General features: G+C 38.7%; 1 protein-coding gene across 9 annotated transcripts in view; it reads right to left on the bottom strand.

Moving 5' to 3' along the window:
* Positions 1–455: 455 nt before the first annotated feature.
* The window catches only part of msi2b (musashi RNA-binding protein 2b), a 225078-nt gene continuing 200735 nt past the window's right edge, over positions 456–24798 (bottom strand). For 3 of the 9 annotated variants that reach the window (XM_018701503.2, XM_018701527.2, XM_018701551.2), the window contains exons 12-14: positions 16413–16616; positions 12246–12400; positions 456–6305 (exon numbers count right to left, since the gene is read on the bottom strand). In XM_018701503.2, coding sequence (XP_018557019.1) covers positions 6237–6305; positions 12246–12400; positions 16413–16616 — 428 coding nt within the window. In that variant the 3' untranslated portion in view covers positions 456–6236. Of the gene's footprint in view, positions 6306–9338; positions 9416–12245; positions 12401–16412; positions 16617–24798 lie in introns of all 9 variants that reach the window. The other 6 variants (XM_018701510.2, XM_018701534.2, XM_018701566.2 and 3 more) reach the window with 3 other exon arrangements.

Below are 24798 nucleotides of genomic sequence, written 5' to 3'. Positions count from 1 at the left end.
ATACAAAACGGTGGGCTGCTGTGTGTCTGTGTGTGTGTGTGTGTGTGTGTGTGTAAAAGTATTGGACCATGTAATTAGTAGTAAAAAACATGATTCTTGCATATAAAAATATATGTAAATTTGTCTAAATCTGAGAATATAAAATACATGATCAAACTACACAGTGGTGATTTCAGATGTCAAAATAATCTCAAAAAAACATCCACCTACTGGCCTTTTCTGGAGCTTTGTTTCACTTGTCACAATGTAAACTAACTGCAGTTATCATCTTCATCACACTGATCACACGACAGAAGTTCAACTCTCACGTCACATGAAAACAACTGAACTAGCTCCGTGGCAAGCATGAAATCTGTGGGAAAAGCTGGTAAGTTGAGCTTCATGAATATAAATAAAAACAGGTTCCATGTTTCTGTTGATTTCAAGTGGTTCAGCAGTAAAAACATTAGGTGAACTGGTTGAAAACAGTTTTATTTCATTTTTTAGACAAACACATTGATTTCTGGACCAGAGTAGAGGATGGAAACCTTTGACAAACATCTTTTATTATCAGTATTTGAAAATACAAATATAAAATTATACTTTCCACATCTGGGATGTGAGTGACCCCCATCCATTTTTTGTTCTTGTTCTTTTTTTTTGGTTTGTTTTTTGTTTTTTTTGTTGTTGTTTTTTTTCCTTTTGTTTGTTTGTTTGTTTCTGTTTTGTTTTTTTTTTTACAACAGGGCTTGAGCAAGCCATACAAGAAGACCTGAAAGATGCTTTCAGTCAGTCCGTTCAGTCAGCTCTCATGTTAAAAAGTCTGTTAACATTAAAAAATGGGCAAGTGGCAGGAATGGGCAAGGCAATCAGCAACCTCCAGGTGAAGTTTCTACTGCTACATGTTGAGACACTAATGACTGCAACGCTTATAAAAACAGGAAACCATCAAGTCAGTGTGTGTTGTCGGTAAAGCTGCAGATTATTGTAGTATTATCAGTTTCATTTCATTTGCTTAATGGTAAAAAGTATGTGTGTGTGTGTGTGTGTTTATATACACACATAACTTTACCCCATCAAGCAATGTGTACACACACTTTAACCATTTGATCTGTGTGTACATAAGCATCTTGGCGTGAGCTGTATTTCAGTGACAAGATGTGCGGTTGGCCATTACCTAGCACTTGCCTCAAGATTCAAGTTTAAGTGGATACAGTAGTACGCTCACAATACATATTCCGACACCCTCCAGGTCATATGTTGTGTTTTCTCTTTTTTTTCTAGCCAACAGTTATCCAATGGTGAACTCATCTAGCAAGATGTGTAACATTCATTAGCTGTAAACTATCAATATTAAAGTAAAGTACAGCAACAACAGAGCCATGCTACCTTAAAGTGCAAGCTATGAGATCAAATTTAAACAATCTGAAGCGATGATGGTGTACTGCATAAGAACATGTGGAACAGGACCTGCTACTTGAAAGGGTAAACAGCTCGTACTTTAATAACACTTTATTTCCAAAGTGGCTTGTACGACCAGCTGTGATGAACTCTCTGTGACCACCTCCAGCTATATTCCTGTGTGCTGTATTTTCATGTGGCTGTATGGATATACAATATATCATCAGTGGAAGATTTGTTTAAGCTCCCTCACCAGTGTCAATAAAGGCACAGTGCTGTGCTACAGTGAAATTCTTGAATCTTCCAAACCTCAGGTCTAAGCTGAGCTTTGCTGCAGAGGCAGAGGACAGGCTCATCACTCATGAACTCAGCTGAGCCACAGACAAGAAAACAGTGTGTTGGTAAAAAGGTACATGGCACCAAATTGTGTGTGTTAGTGGTATGATTTCGATCAAATGCCATTCGTGGCACTGTAAGGTGCTTCTGTACATACCTGTCCTATAAATTATGTTCATATGATACTATGTTGCATCAGCAGATTCCCATTCTGTGGCAGTGTTTAGTGCAAAAACAGGAAGCATTGTTATATTCATGCAGCAGTGAAAAGTAACACTCCACATGAATACACAAGTGCTTCTAGCTACACTTTCAGCTTTTTGATTTTACAGCTTGTTGTGTCTAACAATGTGTCACATGAACATTTGTATGTGACACAAGAGAGACCTGCAGTTTCAGGTAATGCACCATGCTATGCTGTAGTAGGAAAAAACAGGACAAGCCTTTTATTTGTGCTTCTGTTCGGTCCCTCACAACTGTCCTGGTAGCCGAGTCTGGAGAGATTATCCTCCCAAGAAAAGGGACATAAAAAGACCCAAAATGACACATTTACATTCAAGTGTAACAGCCCTCTGACAGCTACAGTAAATAGGGAGCAATAGGAAGTTGGGGGATTTTGCAGACAGTGTTGGGTAATGTTACTCTTTAAAGAAACTTGGTACATTACAAAATTACTGATATTAAAAAGTAACTTCTTATGTTAGTTACCTACTGAGAAAAGTAACTTGTACTTTTGCGTTAGCACTGGACTAAACTAAAAAGATAGCCGTTGCTGTTTCAGAACCAGCATCGTTCTCCTCCTCCTCCTCAACAAGGCCTTGCTACCACTGTTGTGTAGCTGTGCTTAGCTCGCAGAAGCTTTTTCAGATCTGAAGTAGAATTCTTCGCAGCTGTGTCTCACTCCTTTTCACAAATTCTAGATAATGTGAATATTTCCATGATGTAAAGGCTGTTCTCTCCCTTCCACTAGTTAAGCTAGTGGTAGGAGAGAAAGACTGCAAATGTGCTTTGGTTTTGTTGCAACAGTAATGGATTGCTTATTTGAGAATGTAACATGATTACTTGAATTGCAAAAATAGCACGTTATGTCACTCATTTCAACAAAAAAGTAATCAGAGTACTCTAACATATAGCGTGTTGTTACAGAGCAACAAGGTGAGGTGAGATCTGGATGGATATATCAGTAAACAAAACTAATTCTAATTTAACAAATTGCTGTTTATGTTTTGTTTTGTTGTTGTAACTACCAGAAGCCAACACTGGTGTTTTTTAACCATGACCACCATAGTCTGGATTTATACAGGTTTGTCCCCCCAAAAAACATTACCTGCTAATGCAAAGTAGTGGAAAAATAGTAGCATATCAACATATTTTTTAGGCTGCACAGTGAGACGATGAGTGTTGTCTACCTCCAGCATTGCTCCTATACCTTCTGGTAAAAGCACAAAGCCATTGCTTGATATATTATCTCATCCTAATGTCTACCCGTTCTGTACAAATCACCAGTTATCTTTGCACTGCTGCAAGTCCAGGAAAGACAGTTATTGCAGGTTTCTAAGGCTCTGTAAGTATTTCAGTCAAAATTAGAGTAGTGTCTTGATCAGCAGGCAAATGGATAACATGGTTTTGTGATTGGCAGTCTAACACTGATTAAAGTATGAGCTGTTTCCATGAGTCAAGAGTAAATAAAAAATCATTTAAGGTGTTGATGAGTTCAAACTGAAATGTACAAGTACTGAAGTTAACAAGTAAAAAAAAAAAAAAAAAAAAAAAAAAAACAGTATTCAAAAATAGTACCATGAGCCACTGGGATATTTCAAGAGTACAAATATTAAAACATAGAGCTCAGATTAATGATATTTATAATAGTCATTATTGTTATTATCGTTATTATCATTAATCTGTTATAACTATATAAAAATATGTTATCTGTTTCATCAGTGTAATAAAATCCCTCCTGCTCTTTAACTCTTGTCAAATTATAACAAATCAAAGTGTTTTGCATATCTAGCATTAGCATTTAAGGTAGTATGGCACACCCCCTTTTTATAACATTCAAGGGTGGTAATCCAATTAATGCCTTGTTTACACAAACAACTTACAACATGTCTTCCTTCAAATATTTTCAAAGAGAGCTTTGGTTTGGTGAAACCATGTGAGAGCAGCACAGAACAGAGAGTCAACAGAAAAATAAAAATACAGGTGAAATCAATGTCAGCTTTTTTCCAGATGGAAAAATCAGAAAGTTCTATCCTCACTGGTCCTACATCATCTAATGAATACAAGCTAATAGTGTCTATTGTAACTACAGAACATCTATCACTAGTTACTGGGAGAAAGAGTGAGAGGAGACGAAGGGAGTGACAGTTTTAAAGGTTAACAAATCTGTGTATAGACCACTACACTGGTATCAAAGACAGCACTCCTACATAAGGTCATTTGATTTTCTTTTGTATACATTACTGAAATACATTAATGATCAACTGAAGATTATTGTAGAGGATGACAGGGAATGGAGAGAGAACTGGATGGATGTACAGTACATAATATTATTATTGTCAGCTTTATAGATATTATTCATATAATCATTAACAACCACAAAAATATTGATACAAATCCTTCTTAGAAATGTAGATCATACAAGGGAACATACATGTTTCTCTTCTTAATTAACAACATACACATTTTTTTTTGATTATTTGATTATTACTTGAAGTCCCCATTTTAGAAACAGTCCAGCATTCAGCTTCCCATGGTTTGTAAAAGTAACTTGTAAAATGTCTGTGTCAGACACAGAGGGGAAGAAGACAGCATATACATATATCAATTCATAAACCATTCCAAACGTTAAAAGAAAGATTGATTCTTTAGTTATAGCAAATTCCTATTTACATGAAATTATAGATAACATTCCTATTTTCCTTTATGTTCTTTGTAATGCTCATATGAAAACTTGTGTGTGTGTGTATGCTGTGATGATGGATCAACCAGTGGTATGCAGGCTATTTGGCAACTGTCAAAATTTAAAAACAGTAAAACAAATGTCCTGACATATTCAAGTTAGACTGGCAAAAACTGAGCTATAAATAAAAATCCTTCACTTCACTGAGTCCATTTCAAAGAGCCAACTAATGTGCAAATTAAATCTGCTCTCAGCCTCACCTCCAATCACAGTGCAACAACTTCACTTTTTTTTTCCTAAGCGTGTCATCTTCAAATAAGTTCTCTGGTCATCGTTACAAAACACACAGGACTGAGGTAATAAGCAACACCCATCTGCTGCACTTCTTCCACAAGTTGCCAAAAATGTATCAGACTTGAAATATTGCCTTTTGTGTGACACCAGACGTAAAGACAATTAGAGTGTATCAAACAAACATTGTCTTCATGAAATATGAGGACACAACCGATTCGTCTAGTATCCCTCAGAACTATCAAGTGTGCTTTGGATTGATTTCTTTTAATGCTACTGAGCTCCAGAGTCGCTGTGACACAGAGAATGAGAGATGCACCTGTCAGCTGTGTGTCACAGAGCGCAGATCCACAAATGTTTGTGTGACAACAATTACAACCTTGAGTTGTATTTTTCTAACTGTGTACACTGTAGCTCATCATGTAGACAAATATGCTGGTATTAAATTAGCCACAGCTGAAAGGCAAAGAGCATATAAAGGTCTGTCATGGGATTACTTTTTCCTCAGGCCTTGTGCGATGGATGGAACAGCTGATGTTCTCCCATCCAGCGTGATGTGGCCTTTGTAACCTAATCAGTCACATCACTAAAATATGCCTGTACCTCTCTAAACCACTATATGCAATGACTGGAACACAATTTACAGTTATACACTTCTTTTTAACTTTGACATAGTATTAAAAAGACAGCTTCTTCTATTTTTTCTTCTCGACACAACAAAACATTTACAAAACAGGACTGTGAAAATATTGTAGTCCTCTTATTGCCAAAAATAGGTACATTTAGTGAGCACATTGCTAGAACCAAAGCTACTAAGTGTTATTGGTGTGTCTTGTGTTGTTTTGATGAACCAATACTGTCTCCACTGAGCCACATTGATTCACATCAGATGTCTCTGTATGTGCAAACTGACAACCTTTCAATCACTCAAAGACAAAAAAAAAGACGAGTATCCACAGTGTCTCAGCAGGGACACGTACAAAAAGGTGTAGTGACACGTACATTGCTTTTTCACGTGAGGATCAAAAGAAACAAATGTACACATACAAGAATCAGAACTAAACACTCAAAAGAATTTTTCATTACTGATTTCAAATCAAAACCAAAAAAGATCATAATTCAAGAAAAGCAATTTAAATCAAGGAAACAAATCATCAAAAGTAAAATCTGAACCAGCAAATCTCTACACAATGATACTGGACTACAGTACAGTCAGAGGGACTACAGTACGGTCAGAAGGATCTCAATAGCAGGTCAGGCTTTATAGCAGAGCAGGCTGTCATCTTTTTTCAGTGATGATTTTGACTTTTGTTTTTCGAGCTGTTCTTCATCTGGTACCACCCCCACCCTGGCTCACTGCGTGGATGCTGTAGTGGTTAGCGCTGGATGGCATCACCTGTACACAGAAGCACTTTAGAAACTCTGGCCTGACTTCACCTGGTCTACTGAAATATTCTGCTGGCGGCACAGACACAGCCAAAAGGCAGTCAGCATCAACGCTTTTTTTTTTTTTTTCCCTTGACAGAACATTCACTGGGTGTCTTTGTACAACCCGGTCTCACAACAATTTGTGAAAGAGTCATGAAATGTAATCTACTCACTTTGTGGACATGAAAACAAATTCATGATTTTTTCATGACAGTTAGCACAACCTTCAACTCCTCAAATAGTCACAACATTTAATGTATTGATTCATTTAACCAACACTGACAGGAAATGTTGATTTTCTTCATGACTACATACTATACACTATATCACACTTATTTACAGTTCTGTTTAGGTACACACAGCTCTTGGTTCAGGTTAGCGAAGGGTCATGATCTGGTTAAACACAGGAAAAGTTCACAGTGACCTTAGTCACAATGTGTTCATCTAAATTAATCTTTTGCTAACATTAATCAAAGTACTTTTGTTGTCTAAACCTAACCACAGAGAGGACTCTGGATGAAAACCCTACTCTCTCTTGTCTGTTTCCGTTGTAGCGCTTCAATCAAAGTTAAAATGACCACTGATTTATCAACCCCTGTTGTTCCAGTATGCATACTCATTCCAGTAGTTCAGGTCATAACAACCTCCACAGGTTCACAATGGGTTACTTTTTAGTCCAGGTTATGACTGATAGTGGACATCTGGAGACACCTGTGCTCTCTGTTGCTGGGGTAACCGAGGCCTTATAGATAAGGATGCAGACAACAACATAATACTGTCCAAATCCAGTTCCAGTCAATGATGAGCTAAGTCGAAGAAAGGACAGGATACACTTGATATCAGGTAAGAATAAGTGACAATGGTAAGATTTGAAAGACCAACAGGGTCAGAACATTGGTGTAGCGCTACCCTGGCTCACTTGTCACTGTATTGGTCAGTATTTTTATCTGCTGTACAGCTTGTAATAAATACTTCTGCCTGAGACACCTGAACTCCTGGTAATTGTCCTTCCTACAGCTCACAGGATTTTCCTGCAAACAATGTAAATAAACTGAAAAACTACTGCTGAAAAAACAGTATAAAAAAATCCTGTTTGATGCCAAAGTGGTCTTTGAGGAAAAACTCTCAGAAATGTCATGTAACATGATAAAAAATACTACAGTGGTGTGATCAGACTGAATGCAAAGTCATTTTCAAGGAAAAGTGAATGGAAAGACATAAGGCAACACCAACAGATAAGAATTTACTTGTAACATGAACTAAAGAGAAAATCTGAACACACAGATTTATCTTGAGACTAACAATGCATGCTCTCAGAGCTGTATGATTCCACTTAGTAAAATATAATATGCACAGAACTTTCTCAAATTTTTCAAATCTGCCAAAAATACTACGAAAATATCTGAAAATATCTGTGATTTTTATATTCAATTATATAACATGTATACCCAGTACATGGAGAAATTTCTCTAATCTTTTACAGACCCACAGATACCCTGTCATGTCCTTTTAGGAGTGTGGAATTTGAAACGAATGAACAGACTTCAGATATTAAGACACAGGGATTCAAACAGCTTGTGCCTCAGTTGACAGACTTCTGCCAAAACTCTCACAAACCATTCTATTGGCTTCAGTGTCCAACATAACCATAATCCAATGTGTTGTTACTACAGTTTTATTTGCAATACTGGAATCTGGATCTGAGGTTGGCATCTACGCTCTTTTGACTGTGCACAAATGAATTGAAATAAGAACTTGTTTTCATGCCTCAAAGCAAAGAAGACAACAGTCCTCTTAGCTCAAAGCTTCACAGGAGTTGCAAATATATGATTCCATGAGCAGCTGATACATGCCTGGAAGCAAAGGCAGCAAGCTCTGGTACAATGCATTGGTATCCAGCATGCAAAGACGCTCACGCTGCGACTGCCAGAGTGTGTTCCAGTGTTGATATGAGCTCAGTGAGCAACACACACTGCAGACTAACTTTGCTTTGATGTGTTGCCTTCTCCCATGGCTTCATGTATTTCCATACCATGCTGTGGCTCCTCAAACAGCTGTTTGAGTTTAGACTAGATTACCAGAATGAAATGCTTTGGTAGAATGATATGAAGGCTGGAGTTAAAGTTTAAAATCAGATGAATTGGAATGATAGATTTGTTCTTAATTTTTTGACCCCTTATGAAATATGTCAAAGACGATTATACTTACTGTACAACTTTGGGAAGTTCAGGGCAACGATACTTATCAGTTGGTAAACAGAAAAATAAACAATGACAACAACGACAGAGTGTGCTTCCAACTTTGTGTTGGTTTTATGACATTACTTTGTGTTTGGCTCTTTCCTGTTTTAATAGGAAAAGGTCTGTTTCCAAATCTCTACAATCTCTCTTAATGATATCAGAAATGTTATTTTAAAATCTTATGGCTTGTGTCCCAGCATGGACTTAGTGCCTTGCACATAAAAGTGATTGTTTTATGTATGAGCCTAAAGTAATAATGTAAAGCCTTATTTTATAGTTGTCTGAAATACACAAACAGACAGAGTCATTTCAGTACTGAATGTGTAAGATGAGAGGTGGAACTAGTGTGTGATCTTGGAATTCTAGACTAACTAAGGACATGTCAGAGAAAGCAACAGCAGTAAAGCAAAGCTGAGTTTGAGGAAAGTATACAGTACATGCATACATGAGTCAAACTGTGGTTAAAACTGCAGTTACAATGAAAGAGGGATGTTTCAGAGAAAATCCAAGAATAGTTTACAATGGAAATCAACTTACTGACAACTTTTCAAAGGGCTTGCCATTTTTGTGAATACATTATGTAGCTGTGCTGGCACAACCCTGTGAATAGCTGTGTAAGCTTATTGAGGGATGGTGTTCACAATACACATTGTATGATAGGAACAGAAATGAAAAGGAAAGTAAAGATGTGTAAAAGGGATACAAGAACAATATGTTTGTATGGGAAGGTAAAGTGGTTATATAGAAATATCATATAATACCTCAAATGAGATGGCAACCAGTCACCTGTTAGCTTTCAATGGTATCCATTTGTAAAAGCTGTCGCAATCAATGGACCCTAAAATGTACAATTAGTAACTGTGTCAGTTTGCATTTCTTGGAAAAAGGCAAAAAGTAGCAAACTACTGGTGAGAGCAGTTTATTCACAGGATGTGATGTCAGCATGAATGGAAACTTACTCTTACTTAGGTGGGAAGGACATTTTAAACGTCATAGTTTGGTTCCAGGTTGGTTGGTCTAGAATCTATGAAAGTTTGAACTGAACTGTAAAGACAATCTGTACCATATGCATGTAATGAACATGTAATCTGTGTTTCTTAAAATAAAAATCAAAATAGAAAGATATGTAAAGAATACATTAAATTTATATTAACTGATTATTAAATTATATATTTATTATCTAATAATGTCTATGTGAATAATCCTCAGACTGACACTGTATGGTGCTAATTTAAAGCCTTAATGAATAAAAACTGTTATTTCTGTCAGCATGACCTATAATTAACCAGACAGATTACTGAATGCTAAAAAAACTGCAAAATAAACAAACCACAAAAAACTCATATGTCTTACAGTTACAGAAGTCCAATAGAAACCATAAAAACATCCATCAAGACATCAAACCTTGATGGTAGGAAATTGTTTTTTGAGGTCATCATCTATGACATTAACTGACTGTCACAGATCAACATGTCTACAAACAATACAGATTAGAGATCAATAGGCTCTATAATTTACTTTAGGGTGATTTCTGAGTTTAGGATCTGCTTGTGAGGCTTATCACATTCATGCTAACACACATTTATCAAATCACGAATCAAAAATCACAGCACATGCAAAACAGTTATTATGCACAGATCTACAGAAGTGGGCTGCTTTCACCAAAGGGATGAAAAGATATGTTTTCAGAATTATTACTTCCATGTATACCATAATATACAGTATCAGAATTATGACACCGCAGGTCCTAATTATGACATTGTTTGTCTCTGAAAGGATAAGGCTGGTGATTTGATGCTTTTCTTACTGTCAACAAAACCCATATAAAATCAAATTCAACTGTGAATGTATCTGTCTAACATGAGTATGAGTATCAAAGGCAAATACTGTATATACTGTATATCTTACTGCTCTGTGTCGTAGAGCTTCACTGTTGTCCAGAAACAATCAAAAACACACAGATGAGCCACACAATTACACTGGATCACATCTTCCTTCATTACCAGGAATTTATACTCTGTAGTCTATTTGGACTCAGTCCCACAAAGACTGTCCTGATATAAGAAATACACTAGAGAACCAAATCTGGATTAATCCACCACTGAAAAAAGTCCCCATCAAATAGCCAATAGGAACCAATAGGCTTTGGACTGAGAGCAACAGATAGGGTAGGGAAGCCAGGAAGTATTGAGAGGCCGATTCACTCATTGCTGGTTTTGGTTTTTACACAGAAGTTGTTGACAGTAAGACACCAGCCTCATCTTTTAATGATCCATCCATCCATCCATCCATCCATCCATCCATCCATCCAGCCATCCAGCCATCCATCTTCAGGGTCAGTGCCTTTTACAGTGAACACCCTAAACAAGTTCCTCATCCATCCCAGAGCTGCCACAGATGAAAAACAGGTTAACTAGAAACTCTAAATTAGCTGTAGGTGTGACTATGAGTGTGAGTGGTTTTCTATCTTTGGATGTTAGCTCTGGGACAGACTCAGTTTCAGTGCCTGTACACATTGTGCAGATGAATTAGAAGTAGATAAATGGCAGAGAAAATGGGTGTGAATAGTTCAATTCAGTAATTCAAGTGTTACTGACTACATTAGTGATAGTTTATGATGTTTATGAAGAATTGTGCTTGGTAGTTGATTTCAACTGAGCCGGAGTGATCATTGTCATGCAAACAATTGAAAAGTGTGTGAAGGTGTTAGAATATGTTGCAGTAACTACATAACTTAATGAATAAAATGACTCTTAAGCAATAACTATGCTACTGTCAAGACCTGTAGACCATTCTAACAACCTGAGGATGTGTTGGGGAATTCAAACTTGCATAATAGGTATTATTCCTGGGGTGTGCACCAAAAATCAGGGGGTCAAATACACAAAAGGCCACGTTCACGTTTCTAGTCAGTGTGGTGTTATGGACAGATGATGATAACAGGTAGTACTATTCCTTTGCTTTGCTTGTTGGATAAGCTAAGCTTTGGTTTCCTAGTTTTCATCTGCCTACACAGTTCTATGTAGAGGTTCACGAACAGCTTTGGCTGATGGAATCAGCTGGTCCAGCATCAAAGGGCATGAAGAAACCTTCTCATAAGAGTAGTTTTAAAGGGCTTATTACAATCTTTTTCACTAATAGTGCGCCCTGCAGGGACCTTCTAGGACTCCTGGCTGAATAGAATATAAATTCCAATACTGACACTCCACAGTGATACACACAGTTTAAGAAACATGAGTTATAAGAAAGCTAGAAAGGCCATTTGTATGGGCAATGTTTGACCATGACCTGCTGGACAAATGAACAGAGGTGACCAGGTGATCAGACAGGTGATGATATGTCATGCAAAGTCACAGTTGTCATTAAAAATGCAAAGACAGAAGAAAAGGAAACAACTGAAGACATTTCATGGTGAGGTGTTAGTGTAATACTGGAGGATAAGCATGTGTTTTAAAGCAGCAGTGAAAATGATTGCACAAAGTTATTGATTCAAGAGGTGGACAATCCAAATGATCTCTGTTTCACCTTACTACTGTATTTCCTATCTCACATTCTTGTAATCAGAGGTGAAATAAGGAGAACAAGAGTGAGAGGAATGAGTTTAGCCAGAGTTAGTGGGAAGGTGTGATGCAGTGGAGGACGATAATGGAAAAAATAGATACACTCACAGCAATGCTGTGGCTGAAGCCAGAGCCTGGTTGAGGGCTGGTGGCACTGATGTAGTTGCCCACACCAGAGTCCTGACTGGCAGTTCCATAGAGGTCAGCTACAGGACCAGGACTGTTGGCACCAGGAAAGGCTCCAGGCCGAGCTGGGTTGGTTCCTGTTGAGGAAGGGCCAGGAGACAGATTAGCAAGAGAAACTATGACACAGCTGGCACTTAGAGATGAAGTCAGACTGTGACCTGGCACACAAAGAGAGGGGAACTTTATTTCACACAAACTTCATACTTCAGTAATGATTTATAGAGAACACAGAGAGTTTATCTGAGTCCAAAATGCAACTTGATACTGTCTTCAGATCATTGTATGTGAAAGGGGAAGGGGAGGATCTTTTTCACCAGTAAGCCATATTCTTTGTCAGTAACCTTGTTGAAAACAGTGAATGTTAAAAACATTGAACAAGGTCAAATTATTGCAGTGCAAAGAAAATGGAAAAGTGAGCATGTTCATGTTAGCAACTGTGTCCCCCTCCTGTACTAATGGGCAAATACACCAGAGGCTTTAATTCCTGAGCATTAGTTCTTTACCTCAACACAATCACAGCAAAGCATGAACGTGGAACAACCTCATCTCTCTGCTTGAATGCTTAAAATGTGTCTACATTTACTCAACATGCCAAAAGCACACTTTGAAGGTGGACCAAAGATGTGCCTGCAGGAAAATTAACAACAAAGGTGTTTCTATTCAGTTTCAAAGCCTAAAACACATTTAATTAAATGTCAAGAGTGGATTAAGATGAGCAGAAGACCTCAACATCAGTAGCATCATCCTTTGGTCCAATATAAGTAACATTATTCAGGTTACCTAAGTGTAGTTTTTGATGGGTCACACTAAGACAACTGTCTTACTAAGTACCTAGTATTAATAAGCTGTCTGCACTTACTGACATTAAACTGCAGTTGCAGACTCAGTGATGTAAACATTGCCATCTTGTTGACCACAGCTGTCTGACCTAGCAGCAGTGACTGAAGAGCAGAGTGTGTGTATATGTGTGTGTGGGTGGCTGATTAAAGGATTAGACTGTGATATTCTCTATCTTTTTTTTATGGTCAGCAAATCAGACAAAAAGGCCCAAACCAACAATAAATCAATAATTACTGAGCTTTTTCAAAAAGCAATTACAGGATACATTTTTTTTTGTTTTAAAGCAGTACATCTTAAGATGGAACCAGTGAGCCTTGGGCTAAGTGCCACAGACAGAGCAGGGAAGTTAGACTAACACATTGTTGAGACTGTCTTTTGTGGTTTGTTGACATGATATAGCAGTATTTTTAAACAATACAGATAAGCTGAAACAGAGGTGAAAATTGTGGCACTTCCTGGTCTTTATTGAAGAAATGTATGAACTGTTAAAGCTGGCCATTTTGTGTGTATGTGTATTAACGGACAATTAATCTCTATATGTGAGATGTAATATAAATACAGCTTCAGTTTTTTCTCCTTCCCACAAATGTAAAGAAACAAAAACCAGCTTCACCTCTCAGACCCTCAGATATGACTGCCAGACAGTTTATGAATGCTTGGCAGAAAGTGCCCAGGGGAATTAGGCACAACACCCCTCATCTAATCAACACCTGTCACTGGGAGAGCCTCCACACTTCGCCACACCCACATCCCCTTCCTCTCAATAACTCCCCCTGTTCCTTCTCCAGCCTCTTTTAAATATATGATGGTGATTATCTTCTCCAAAGTGCTTGGGGTATTGGACCTAGCCTGCTGCCTGACAAGCAGGAAATTACACAGGGTGTCCTGGGTAATGTGTGCTAAAATATTGCAAGGGTGAACCATTCCATGGACTCACCTCACCACAGGGGGAATAATGCTGAAGAGGAGAGCAGCTGCAGACCACTCATGTGTTTCTATGTCATGTGTTAGAGGAGTAAAGATGTGTTACACTACATACGGTGCAACAGAGGATATATACAATATGTTAGGGAGAGAGAAAATATGTTATGCTCTTTTGTGGCAACAGCTTACACAACAAACAATGATTCTGTTAAGAACATAGTAAATCCCTCCCAGAGTAAGAATGTAGAGACTGGTTTCACAATAAACCACAGCCAAAGAAACACCTTTTTTGAAAAGAGAACATGAACATGTCTTATTGAGTGGAAATGATCACTGAGAACAAATGTGAAATTTCCATATTGGTTGAGATACCTGTGCTTTATTATGAGAAACAGTGATCATCAGTGATCATCAACAGTGAATGAAAACTAGATAGGGTAAGAGTGGAGAACCATAAGGTACCGAGGGCCAGCACAGTTATTAAAAACTGTGTATGCTAAAGCACACACAGTCTTACACACACACACACACACACACACACACAGACAGCTTTACACAGCTTCATACTTTGCTTGAATGAGTATTCCAGCTAACAATAATGATGACGTGTAGAAAGCCAGCAAAGGATCATGTCCAGATTATTAGACACCAGCTGATTTTGGGGCTGCTCACCCTTACCACCTATGGTATGACCTTTGTTCAAAGCACTTGACCAGTTTTCATTGAGCGCTGTAAATGAGTATGTTTTTTATATGAAAGCATGTGCTATAAAAATCTGAAAATAAATAAACGAATAGATACAATTTTGCACAACATGGACACTTCTGAATTACTGTTTTAAGCACAGAAACCTGTTTAACACTCACATCACAATGTACTGTACTGTAATGTACCTTAGTGAATCCATGCATTTCAGGAACCTCAGTGTCAGTGCTCGTGCTGTGGAGCCCAGCTGTGCTGGTGGAGTCGAGTATAGCCATGTTTAAAGAGGATCAGATTTTGATCTTGTTTTATTTTAGCTGATACAGATTCATTAAAATATACTGGCATCTCTAATTAATATTAATAATTAATAATATATATATATATTTAAAAAACACCTCTAACACTGAGATCTGCTCATTTTTCTCCCTCTGAGAGCAATTTGGTGACACACCCATTAATAAAAGGAGTATTAAATAAGGTTGAAGCTACAGCCTTTTAGCTGACATGCTGCTCACTGAGTGGGAGGTCTATTACTGGTGAGACTCAGTGCTCTCAGTAGAACTGAGAGCTTTTTAAATTAAGCAAACGAAAGGGTGAAATACTGAAAACTGCAACAACCAAAGAATAATTGATGAGGCCAGGGAAAGGCGATTAATTATTCCTCCGTCATTGTCATTGTCATTGTCCAATGTTGATATTGATTGTAATATCTCACCAAAATGTCAATTTCAAAAACTTCAAACCACCAGAAATGTATGCAGTGATATTTAATGGAACGCATTCGTAAATGTGTATCTACCAAAATACAAACAAGAATGTGACCACAAACTAAAGCCTCAATAACTAACATTCAGCTGGCTCCTATTTTTACTTCTTAATCTAGCCACTAGTGGCCACTAGGTGTGGTTCACCTGTCAGCTATTGCCATTCCACTACATTGTGTCTTTAACACAAACATAGGATACATACAAAACACCAGTGTATTTTCTCACATTGAGCAGCTGACTCACAGTGAGAGTTTCTGTCAGTACATGCAAAAGTGATACACTCACTCTTCATTACATTTCATTAAATCTTGCCTCAAATGTCTCTTTGAAGTAGCAGTGACCTCCTTCAGACAGTTACAATCTCAGTCCGAGGTTTCAAAAAGCAAAGACATTAAAAAGGCTCCACTGGTAAATGTCTGCCACAGATTATATTATTCCTCTTTTTCTGTTTTGTGCTCCAATCTTGGAATATTAATGCATGCAGTGACTCAAAAAACACAAAGGATGCATACAACTTTTAACTGAAAGTGGAAGTATTTATCTCTTTGATAACCAGTCCAGGTACAGCTCAGACAGAAGAAATGTACTATTATGAAAATACTCCAGACACTCAACCTGTGAGAACTGGTGATAATGACAAAACAACAGAAGTAAAATGAACAATTCTCCAAAGGTAATGATACGAAAAGCATGCACTGCTGTCTAGGTAAACTGCCACTACTGCCACACACAGTGTCACACTTTATTATTACCCTCCACACTCCTTCCATCTCTTTCTCACGTTGTTGATGAGTTGTGTTGTCAGTGGGTCTACATGCATGTATGGGAATAGCAGAGACATGGAAATACACACCTGGGCTCTTAAAAGGGTCCGGGCTGTGCAGGTGGTGCTGGAGGGAGGTGGGAGAGTTGCAGGCCGAGCTGGCATGCTCACTTGGCAGGATTTGAGCAGCCGCCTGGGCCCCCATTGAGCCATAGTCAGCCAGGGAGTAGGGTGCTCCTCCCCGCACGTCACCGCTGGCCCCGGCCGCGGAATACAACCCATAATCAGGGAACCCTGGGAGACAGGGAAGGGTGGGGAAGGAGTGGGAGGAGGGGGGAGGGCACTCCATCATTGACTTTTACAATGACCTTGATTGTTTGTTTCCCAAATTGTATCTTAAAGTTTTTGTGGTGATGTCGTCCTGTTATTTCCCTCTGCTATCAAAACTGGAAACTAAGTTGTCATCCACAAGTTGGTCAAAAACATCAGTCAAAATTTATTGAAGAAAAAAATCAATTCCATCTAGCACCACTGAGGACTGAGGACTAGACATAGATTCATCCTTATGTCACCCTGCCATTGAGCTTGTGTAATATACTGTATTACGCAGGCATCATAGTATCATCCCCATTATTAACAAGTCAGCTCAAATGACCTTTTTTCCCAGTGTAATACTGTGATATGCTGCAACAGCTATACAGCAGAAATTATTGTTAAAAGACCTTTAACTGAAACAAAATACAGGTAGTTTGTTGAACAGGGCTCATAATCAAAGGCTTTCTACTCAGACATTTTTCCCTTTTCTCTGCCAACTATGCAAACTTTCACTTAGTAAACCCCTCCCAAATTACTAATGCCCTCCAATAGCAGTAAGGAAAAACAGTGAACTGGGATAATAGGTGAGGTGAGGAGCAAATGCACAAGACAATCTACACTAGAAGATTATTGAGGATTAATGATGTACTGATGCGTAGCGCAGGACGAAATGGCTAAAAATGAAGTGCCACTAGGGGCCAAAAATTCTGCAGTCAAGGGGGCAGGGCTACCCATGGTGCCACTGTGGATGGAACCTAGTTTTCATCACAGCGATGTAGCTGGTACTGTGGGCTGGACATACCTCAGGGGGAAGGTCAGTGGTTTTCCTGAGGGCAGTACCTGTTGTCTGTCTCAGTGATAAGGCTGCAAAGACCCCTGGAGGAGAGGCTGCATTGCCAAGTATTACCAGGACATAGGATGGGGCTTCATGGAGCTAGGACTTGAGCAGTGGGTGAGTTTGTGGTGCCACTGTAGGCAGGACCGGTTTCCTATCAGTAGAGTGGGGCAGGCAGGAGCAGAAGGTGTGGTCCATTTACATTGGAGGTTGGAACTTGGAACTGGGAGTGACATTACTTATGAGTTGAGGGCAATCTAATGAAGATGATGACGATAAGTGTGAAAAACTTGGAAGCTTGAAGCCGTCATAGTTGCTCTTTTGGGGTATAAACAACTTCAAATCAAATCTGCCCTCTACCTGAAGAACACCTCAGTTATTAACATTGGATTTTAACAGTACAGAATGTTCTTAAAACACCATTCCAAAAAACAAACAAACAAACAAAAAAGTTAACCCATGAATGTGACTAGCCATTGTCATTGCTAATTTGTTCGCCATACCATTTGATAACGACACTCTTCCTGGTATTTTGCTCATACAAACAGTGTAGCAATGAACAGTATTATGTATATGATTGACTTAATGTGAAACAAATAAGACAGCTGCTATAAACAGTAAACTTAGCAGAGTGTTCACTACTATTGATGCAAGTAGCATTCATCTTGGATTCTTATGTTGGGGTTGGTGGGGTTTCTCCAACTTTCCAAGTTGGAATTCTGACTTCACTGTTCCAGTTGAAATTTCCAACTAGGAACTCAGACATTCCAACTTCCGAGTACAACTGCAATGCACCAAGGTGTCACCAACAGAGACGGGGCTGGGAACAGTGTGTTGCTGACGGGGAATACTACTGACTGTTTTCTGTACTTTATTATCCAACCGACTAAAATCAAAATTAATGCCTCGTTCATTGTTCAATAAACATCATATCGTGAACTTGTTATAGATGTATTATCGTATCGTGAGACTTTGATATCATTACATTGCTAGTGTTTACACTTGATAGATGTGGTCTTCCCATACAGTGGAGGAGGATAACATTATTTCTTTAATTTGATCAACTTTCCCCCCTAAAAGTATAGAGAAAGAGCAGTGGAATTCAAAGTACAGCAGATTATATCTATATCATGACTGAGGCTTTGAGATGAGCCATGAGATTGTGATTGAGTTGTTTTCATATTCCCTGTTGAATGCCCAAAGACATGAATAAGTAATCATAAATGAAAACTTTTTAAGTGTTCAGTGACTGTGTATTTTTTCAGGATGGAAATAACACACATACACGCTCTCACTCAAAGGTTTAATCTGTTCTGATGTGCAGCCTAATGGCTGGGTGTCCTTGACATTCACGTACATTCTGGCTCTCCCCACCAATTAGACAAAGACATCCCATTCTGTTGTCTTTCAGCTCTCTAATTAGATCTGATCAACAAACAAATGAAGACCGGTACTGAGGTCCAGGGCCTCTGTCTGCTCTCTTAGGTAAATAATTGTGGATGAAGAGAGGGAAACACAACCACTACCAACAGATACACTCTGATTAAAAACAGTAGTGTCAACAATAGCTGTGAAGGTCTTCTCCAACAAAGCAATGGCAAACATAACTCACGACAACAGATTATCAGCAATGAGGCCACTGCCTTATGACAATGTAAATGCTGTTTTCAGATCACATACAAACTGAAATCTGCCACCTTGAGGAAGAGTCTGGGCCTCTTCCAATGAGAAATGTATTTTCTCCCAGGTAGATTAACAATTGTAGTTTTTTAGATAAATCCGCAACAATGAATTATTACAGTTATTCAAAATGTCAAATATTGCATTTGTGCTTTTGGCTGTGTTCAAGATCCAATATGCATTTAAACTTGAGAAACAAATACTTCGGTGGGAAAACACAATGGCCTCTAGTTTCACTGTGAGTTCCTCTAGGTGCTATCGAGCAGTAGACAGGGCAGTGGTGGTTAAGCGCAAAGCCAATGGTAAAACCAGGGACGCCAGTTTGTCCATCTTATTGTCCAGTGATCTCACATTGCCTGTGATGATAGAAGGTAGATTTGGATTAAATATCTCCTCTTCTCAATCAGTCTCTGTTGTCTGGACCTGGCTCTCTTCCTTTGTCTCTTTGTTCCTCCTCATGGTTTCTGCTGGGATATCCATTGTTCTAGTTGCCTTGTCAAAGTGTAGTGTTTCCCTTAGATAAAGCAACTTTATGCAACCTTAAAAAGCAGCTTCAAAATTTTGATGCTACACTGACTTGTAATAGAGAGAATGGTGTCTCAGTCATTCCCACTCTGTGCCCCAAATGCCTGTTCTTGCACAGCCTGGTCTCATGAAATAGCGTATGAATAACAAGTCATTTCTATGACTTTTTAAAAATTTAATGTGCCATTTCACACAACATTTTTTAAACCCTCATCCTCTCAGGGCACAGAATGACATTTGGGATTAAAGGGCGTAAAACGACATGTGAAAAGTCAAGAATGTGGTATGGTATTTGTATGCAATTAGAGAGATTGAGATCACATTGTCTTTCACTATGTAACTTAAGTGAGTGGATACGAGCTGTGAGACAAGTGTAACTCAGTCACGGTCATCATAATAATAATAACATTTTATTTCTAAACGCACTTTCCATTAAAAACCAATCTCAAAGTGCTACAGAGTAACCGCACCAATTAAAATCAACAACAGTAGACCTTTTTAAAAAGGCAAGTTTTCAAGGCATGTTTAAAAGTGTCCATGGTCTGCGGAGCCCTCAGGTGGTCTGGGAAGGCATTTCATAGGTGGGGAGCGGCTGAGCAGAAAGCCCGATCCCCCATCATTAGCTTAAACTGCTGGAATCAGGTCCAGCAAGTTCTAGAGTAATGCTGCATAATATGCAGCCTTGGGCTGTGTTTCAGTACAGTGAGTGGGAATACAAGGCTCAACAGATAGGTAGGTTTTGTTTTCTGCACATGAAAACCACTTAACCACAGAGTCGGAGCCCAAAATAATACATTTCCACTGGTGGCTACAGAGGGTACTGCTGCTCAGCAGAAGTTACATTGTGTTGCTTTAACCTGAACCTAATCTTACCCTAACCCTGACCCTAACCACCACAAGGGAAAACTACTAGAAACATGTTCCAACAGGAGGGGAACACTATTGATAGTCAGCTGATCCATGGTGTAATCAATGCGACCTTGGAGATGCTATGCAGTGTCAACACAGCTGAGCAAAAGCACATAACGCTACACTCACTACAAAGTAATTCCACTGTGAAAAAAAACACACAGACCAGAACTGTCTCTATTAGTGTGCATCTATTAGCTGCATCCAGCTAGGGCCAGTAAATGCATAACATAATACCACACTACACCATGCCATGGCTAAAGCTAATTAAACTGACCAAGAGTAACAAGAGTATTAAAAACTGTGTATGCTAAAGCACACACACACACACACACACACACACAAAAGACTTGAAAGTTTTTATAAATGTCTTAAGTTTACAGTATTACAGTACAGTACAATATTATTTCTTAAATATCATTTAAGCAGTCCTTAAATGAATGAAACATCATTTTAATGCAGGGCTTTATTTGAATGTTTGTTGCTCCGCATGATTGGCATACAACATTCAGAGACAGAGACTCTCTTTCTCTGTGGCCAAAGGAATTAATTCCTCTGCTTAAAAAAGGTAGTCTCCCACACCCCCCCACACTATATGTTGTTGATATAAGCAAGAGGAGATTGGCAAGACCTTACACTAGTAATACTGCATGTGTGTATGTGTGTGTGTGTGTGCGTGTTTCGGGTGGGTACGGACCTCTGAAATAACAGTTTGCACAATAACCTGCCTGAGGCAGAAGTGTCAGGAGTCGTGATGCACACTGACATTGCAGTTTCAGAAATAACAGCTGGTCCTGATGCACACATTACCCAGTGTCTGTGGCTGTACAATTCAGGCTCATTGTAAATTCAGCATTTCCATTTCCACTCCTCCCTTCCTCTTGAGAAAGATATATCATCCCTGCCAGAATTACCACTGTGATTTAACAATGTGCAATTACCTTCATTTCCTGTGATGGAGCCTTTTCTTTTTCTGCCTGTGGTGGCTTTTCCTCTCCTTTAGAAAAAAGGGCCTTCTTCAAGCTGAATCACAGACTAATTAACATAAAGAGCACTTCTTTTCAGCCTAACATAGAAGCTCATAAATGATCTAGAATGAATGACAGCTCATTTAGTGCCCGGATAAGCCATCATGAGGATATGATAAGAGTGTATATCCTCATGGTATTCTCATGGTGTCTTTACATGTCTTTATATTTTCAAATTTATATGTCCACACACACACAACATATACACACCCCACGGACAACTAACAACATCTAATTCCTAAAGATAGGAGTGTGTTCTTGTTTGCTGGGCTGTTTCTAGATGTTTTGGAGCCACACAGGTGAAATGTCCACTAGAATGTCTGATAGATCTTTTCATTAAAATCCCTGTTACATATTGTTATGATTTTAACTATGTTTTGGCCAGTGACAGGCTGTGCATTTCACACATAGGACATAGGTATGATGTCACGGCTATAGAAATCGACAATACACAGACACGCAGTATAACAGAACAGAATTGAATAGTCAAACACTGCAGCCACAGCTGAGCCACACACATCATTTCCAGCAGAAGCAGCAATATTAACTAATAAAATGATGATAAAATTAAACAATAACATATAGGTAAAATGCATTTTACTCACTAACACTGCTAATTATTTGTAGACAAATAACAAAACTGCTTCTGCTGAGTGGACATTAACCTAACCTCTACAGCAGATAACTTCAACTCCCATACACAACAGCCAAAGACCTCCCCTTGCAGTCGCATAGAGGCAACCCTCTTGTTCCCTGGGCAAAACTCCAACACAGCGGCGCTCAGCCAGGGGCTTGTGAGTATTCCTATACCCACTCAGCGCCTCTCACAAACTCCGGAAAAGGAGAAAAGAAAAGAAATTAGTTATTGGAGCCAAATCTGAAGATTAACCTAATTATTATCCAAGCCAATATATATACAGTTGAAAAACATTTTTATGTGGTTTTTATGTGTGACACCACTGAGATCTCTGAGGCCTGTAATATGAAGCAAGTTCAACACTCCCAGAATGTCTTTTCATTACCTGGCCTCACCAAGTCTAACATCTGTGGTCACATTACTGACTCGGTAAGTCAACCCAGGTTTTCCCAAACTGGCCATGACCATGTTCACATAAAAGGGACGGCATCTGCAGCATATGATCAATTGCAAACATGGTCATGTCCACTGGCAGCAGAGCAAACCCTGTCTCACCCCCAAGTCATCATATAAGATAAGATAAGATAAGATAAGATAAGATAAGATAAGATAGAGATAAGATATTTATCCCACATGTGGGAAATTTACATGTTACAGCAGCAAGAAACGTGACAAAAATAGAAAAATAAAAATAATAAAATATAAGAAAGGCACAGAAGTAAAAAAAAGTTTTAAGTGCAGCAATCAGCATTAAAAAAAGTCTCAATCTGGACGACTGAAGATTGCAGCCCGTTATCTGCTGATGTACATGGGGAGAGAGCACACTATGGTTTTGAAAGCACAGTGAACTTTCTGGGCATTAGACCAGACTCTTTCTCTAAACTTAACCAAGAGCTTTCAGTACTTAAACATAACCTTACCCAAAGCTCCTTTGTTGCCTAACCCTACCTACAGACAGGACTCTATGGGGCCCTCCTACACAGGAGTACGCCCCTACTGAGGAGCTGGCCCTCTGCAATACTGAGGGTTGCCTCTCCGCATCACCCAAAGCATAGCCTATATTTAAGTATCCGTAGGAAAGTAATGCAAGGCAATGCATATGGTCTGTGGGACTGTAAGCGTGTGACTCTCTGTACACATGGCTCAAGAAGCTGACACACATGTCACTCACACCAATGATGATCTGGATCTCTCACATAAAATTCACTGGCAAAAGCCAAAGGAGTTTGCCAGTCTTCTTAGAGACCCTCTCACTATCAAGCTTCCTGAAATCTTCTATGTATGCTGACTGGTCAGTAGACAGTGCTTTTATATGTACTGATCTGTTCAAACCTAACTCTGGAACAGGGTAAATGTGCAGCATAACCTACAAAACCTAAGCTTAAACCTGAAGTTACCTCACTAACCCCAAATCCTGCTGCAAAACTTGACCACATAGTTAAAGCTCATCTTTCTCAGACCTTGTGAAGGAGGTACAAACCTAAATGTACAAAGTTACACAACTAAGATGACTCTGTTTTCAAGCACACCTTTCTGAATGATATAATATTCCATGATATATACAGTACGTGTTAAAGTGTTCAGATACTTTGGTGTGGACCAGCGTGGCAAGAAGAAATTTTGACCATACTATAATTTTAGACTCTTTAACCTTCCAGGAAGTTTAGTTGTGTGCCATGTCGTGCAGTATAAAATGCTAAATGTATCAGAACCCAGTTTCATTCAGGTAATTTCAAACTTCTATCATCTTGACATTCATCTTTAAACAAGTCTCATATCTCTCTCCGTGGGAGTAAATGGATATTCTGCTTGGAAAATAACTTTTTCATACTGTGTTATCTACAGTGAGATGAATGAGGGAAGTTTCAGTTACACTGGCAGAGAGGGCTCAGTCACATCATCCTAATCACAGTCATTTCATGCCACACATCACAAGCTGCAACTCCACACTGCCAATAAGAGGCTGCCACCCTCAAATCAAAGTGTGCATATAAAATGGTCTGTACACATCTGTGATATGCATGTGAGTTTTGTAGACTGCTGCACACATCTTTGTGACCTACATGGGATTTGAAATTTGCTTTTGCCTTTTTAAATTTAAAATTAAATAAATCCTTTAAATTTGGTCGAATTTAAATGATATGGGAGGCATACACCAAGTGGCTTTAATTATCGAACCTCCAGTTAACTAAACATTCATCAAACCTGCTACTTAAACATATCAATGAATATTTCATTCAAAACACTGATGGTGAATGTCTTGATTGTAGGGGAATTTAAGAGATTCTGTCAGGGTACGATTATGTTCTTTGAAAACAGATTTTACAAAATAGAAACTTTTTAATTCTGTGTATAATAAAACAAGATAAACAATAAATAATTCAGAAATAATATAATTCACAGATAAAAGTAAGTTTTTAATCAGGCATTCACTCCCTTATCCACTGACCTTTTCCTACTGTTGCTCTGCTCAGCTAAAATCCTGATTTTATAACCACAACATCGTCTTAACAATCATAACAATCACCACATGCGTAGCTGAGATCA

Source organism: Lates calcarifer, linkage group LG21, assembly GCF_001640805.2.
Source record: "Lates calcarifer isolate ASB-BC8 linkage group LG21, TLL_Latcal_v3, whole genome shotgun sequence".
Taxonomy (NCBI): domain Eukaryota; kingdom Metazoa; phylum Chordata; class Actinopteri; family Centropomidae; genus Lates; species Lates calcarifer.
The sequence above is the reverse complement of the archived record's forward strand: the minus strand, read 5'-3'. Positions and strand labels throughout refer to the sequence as shown.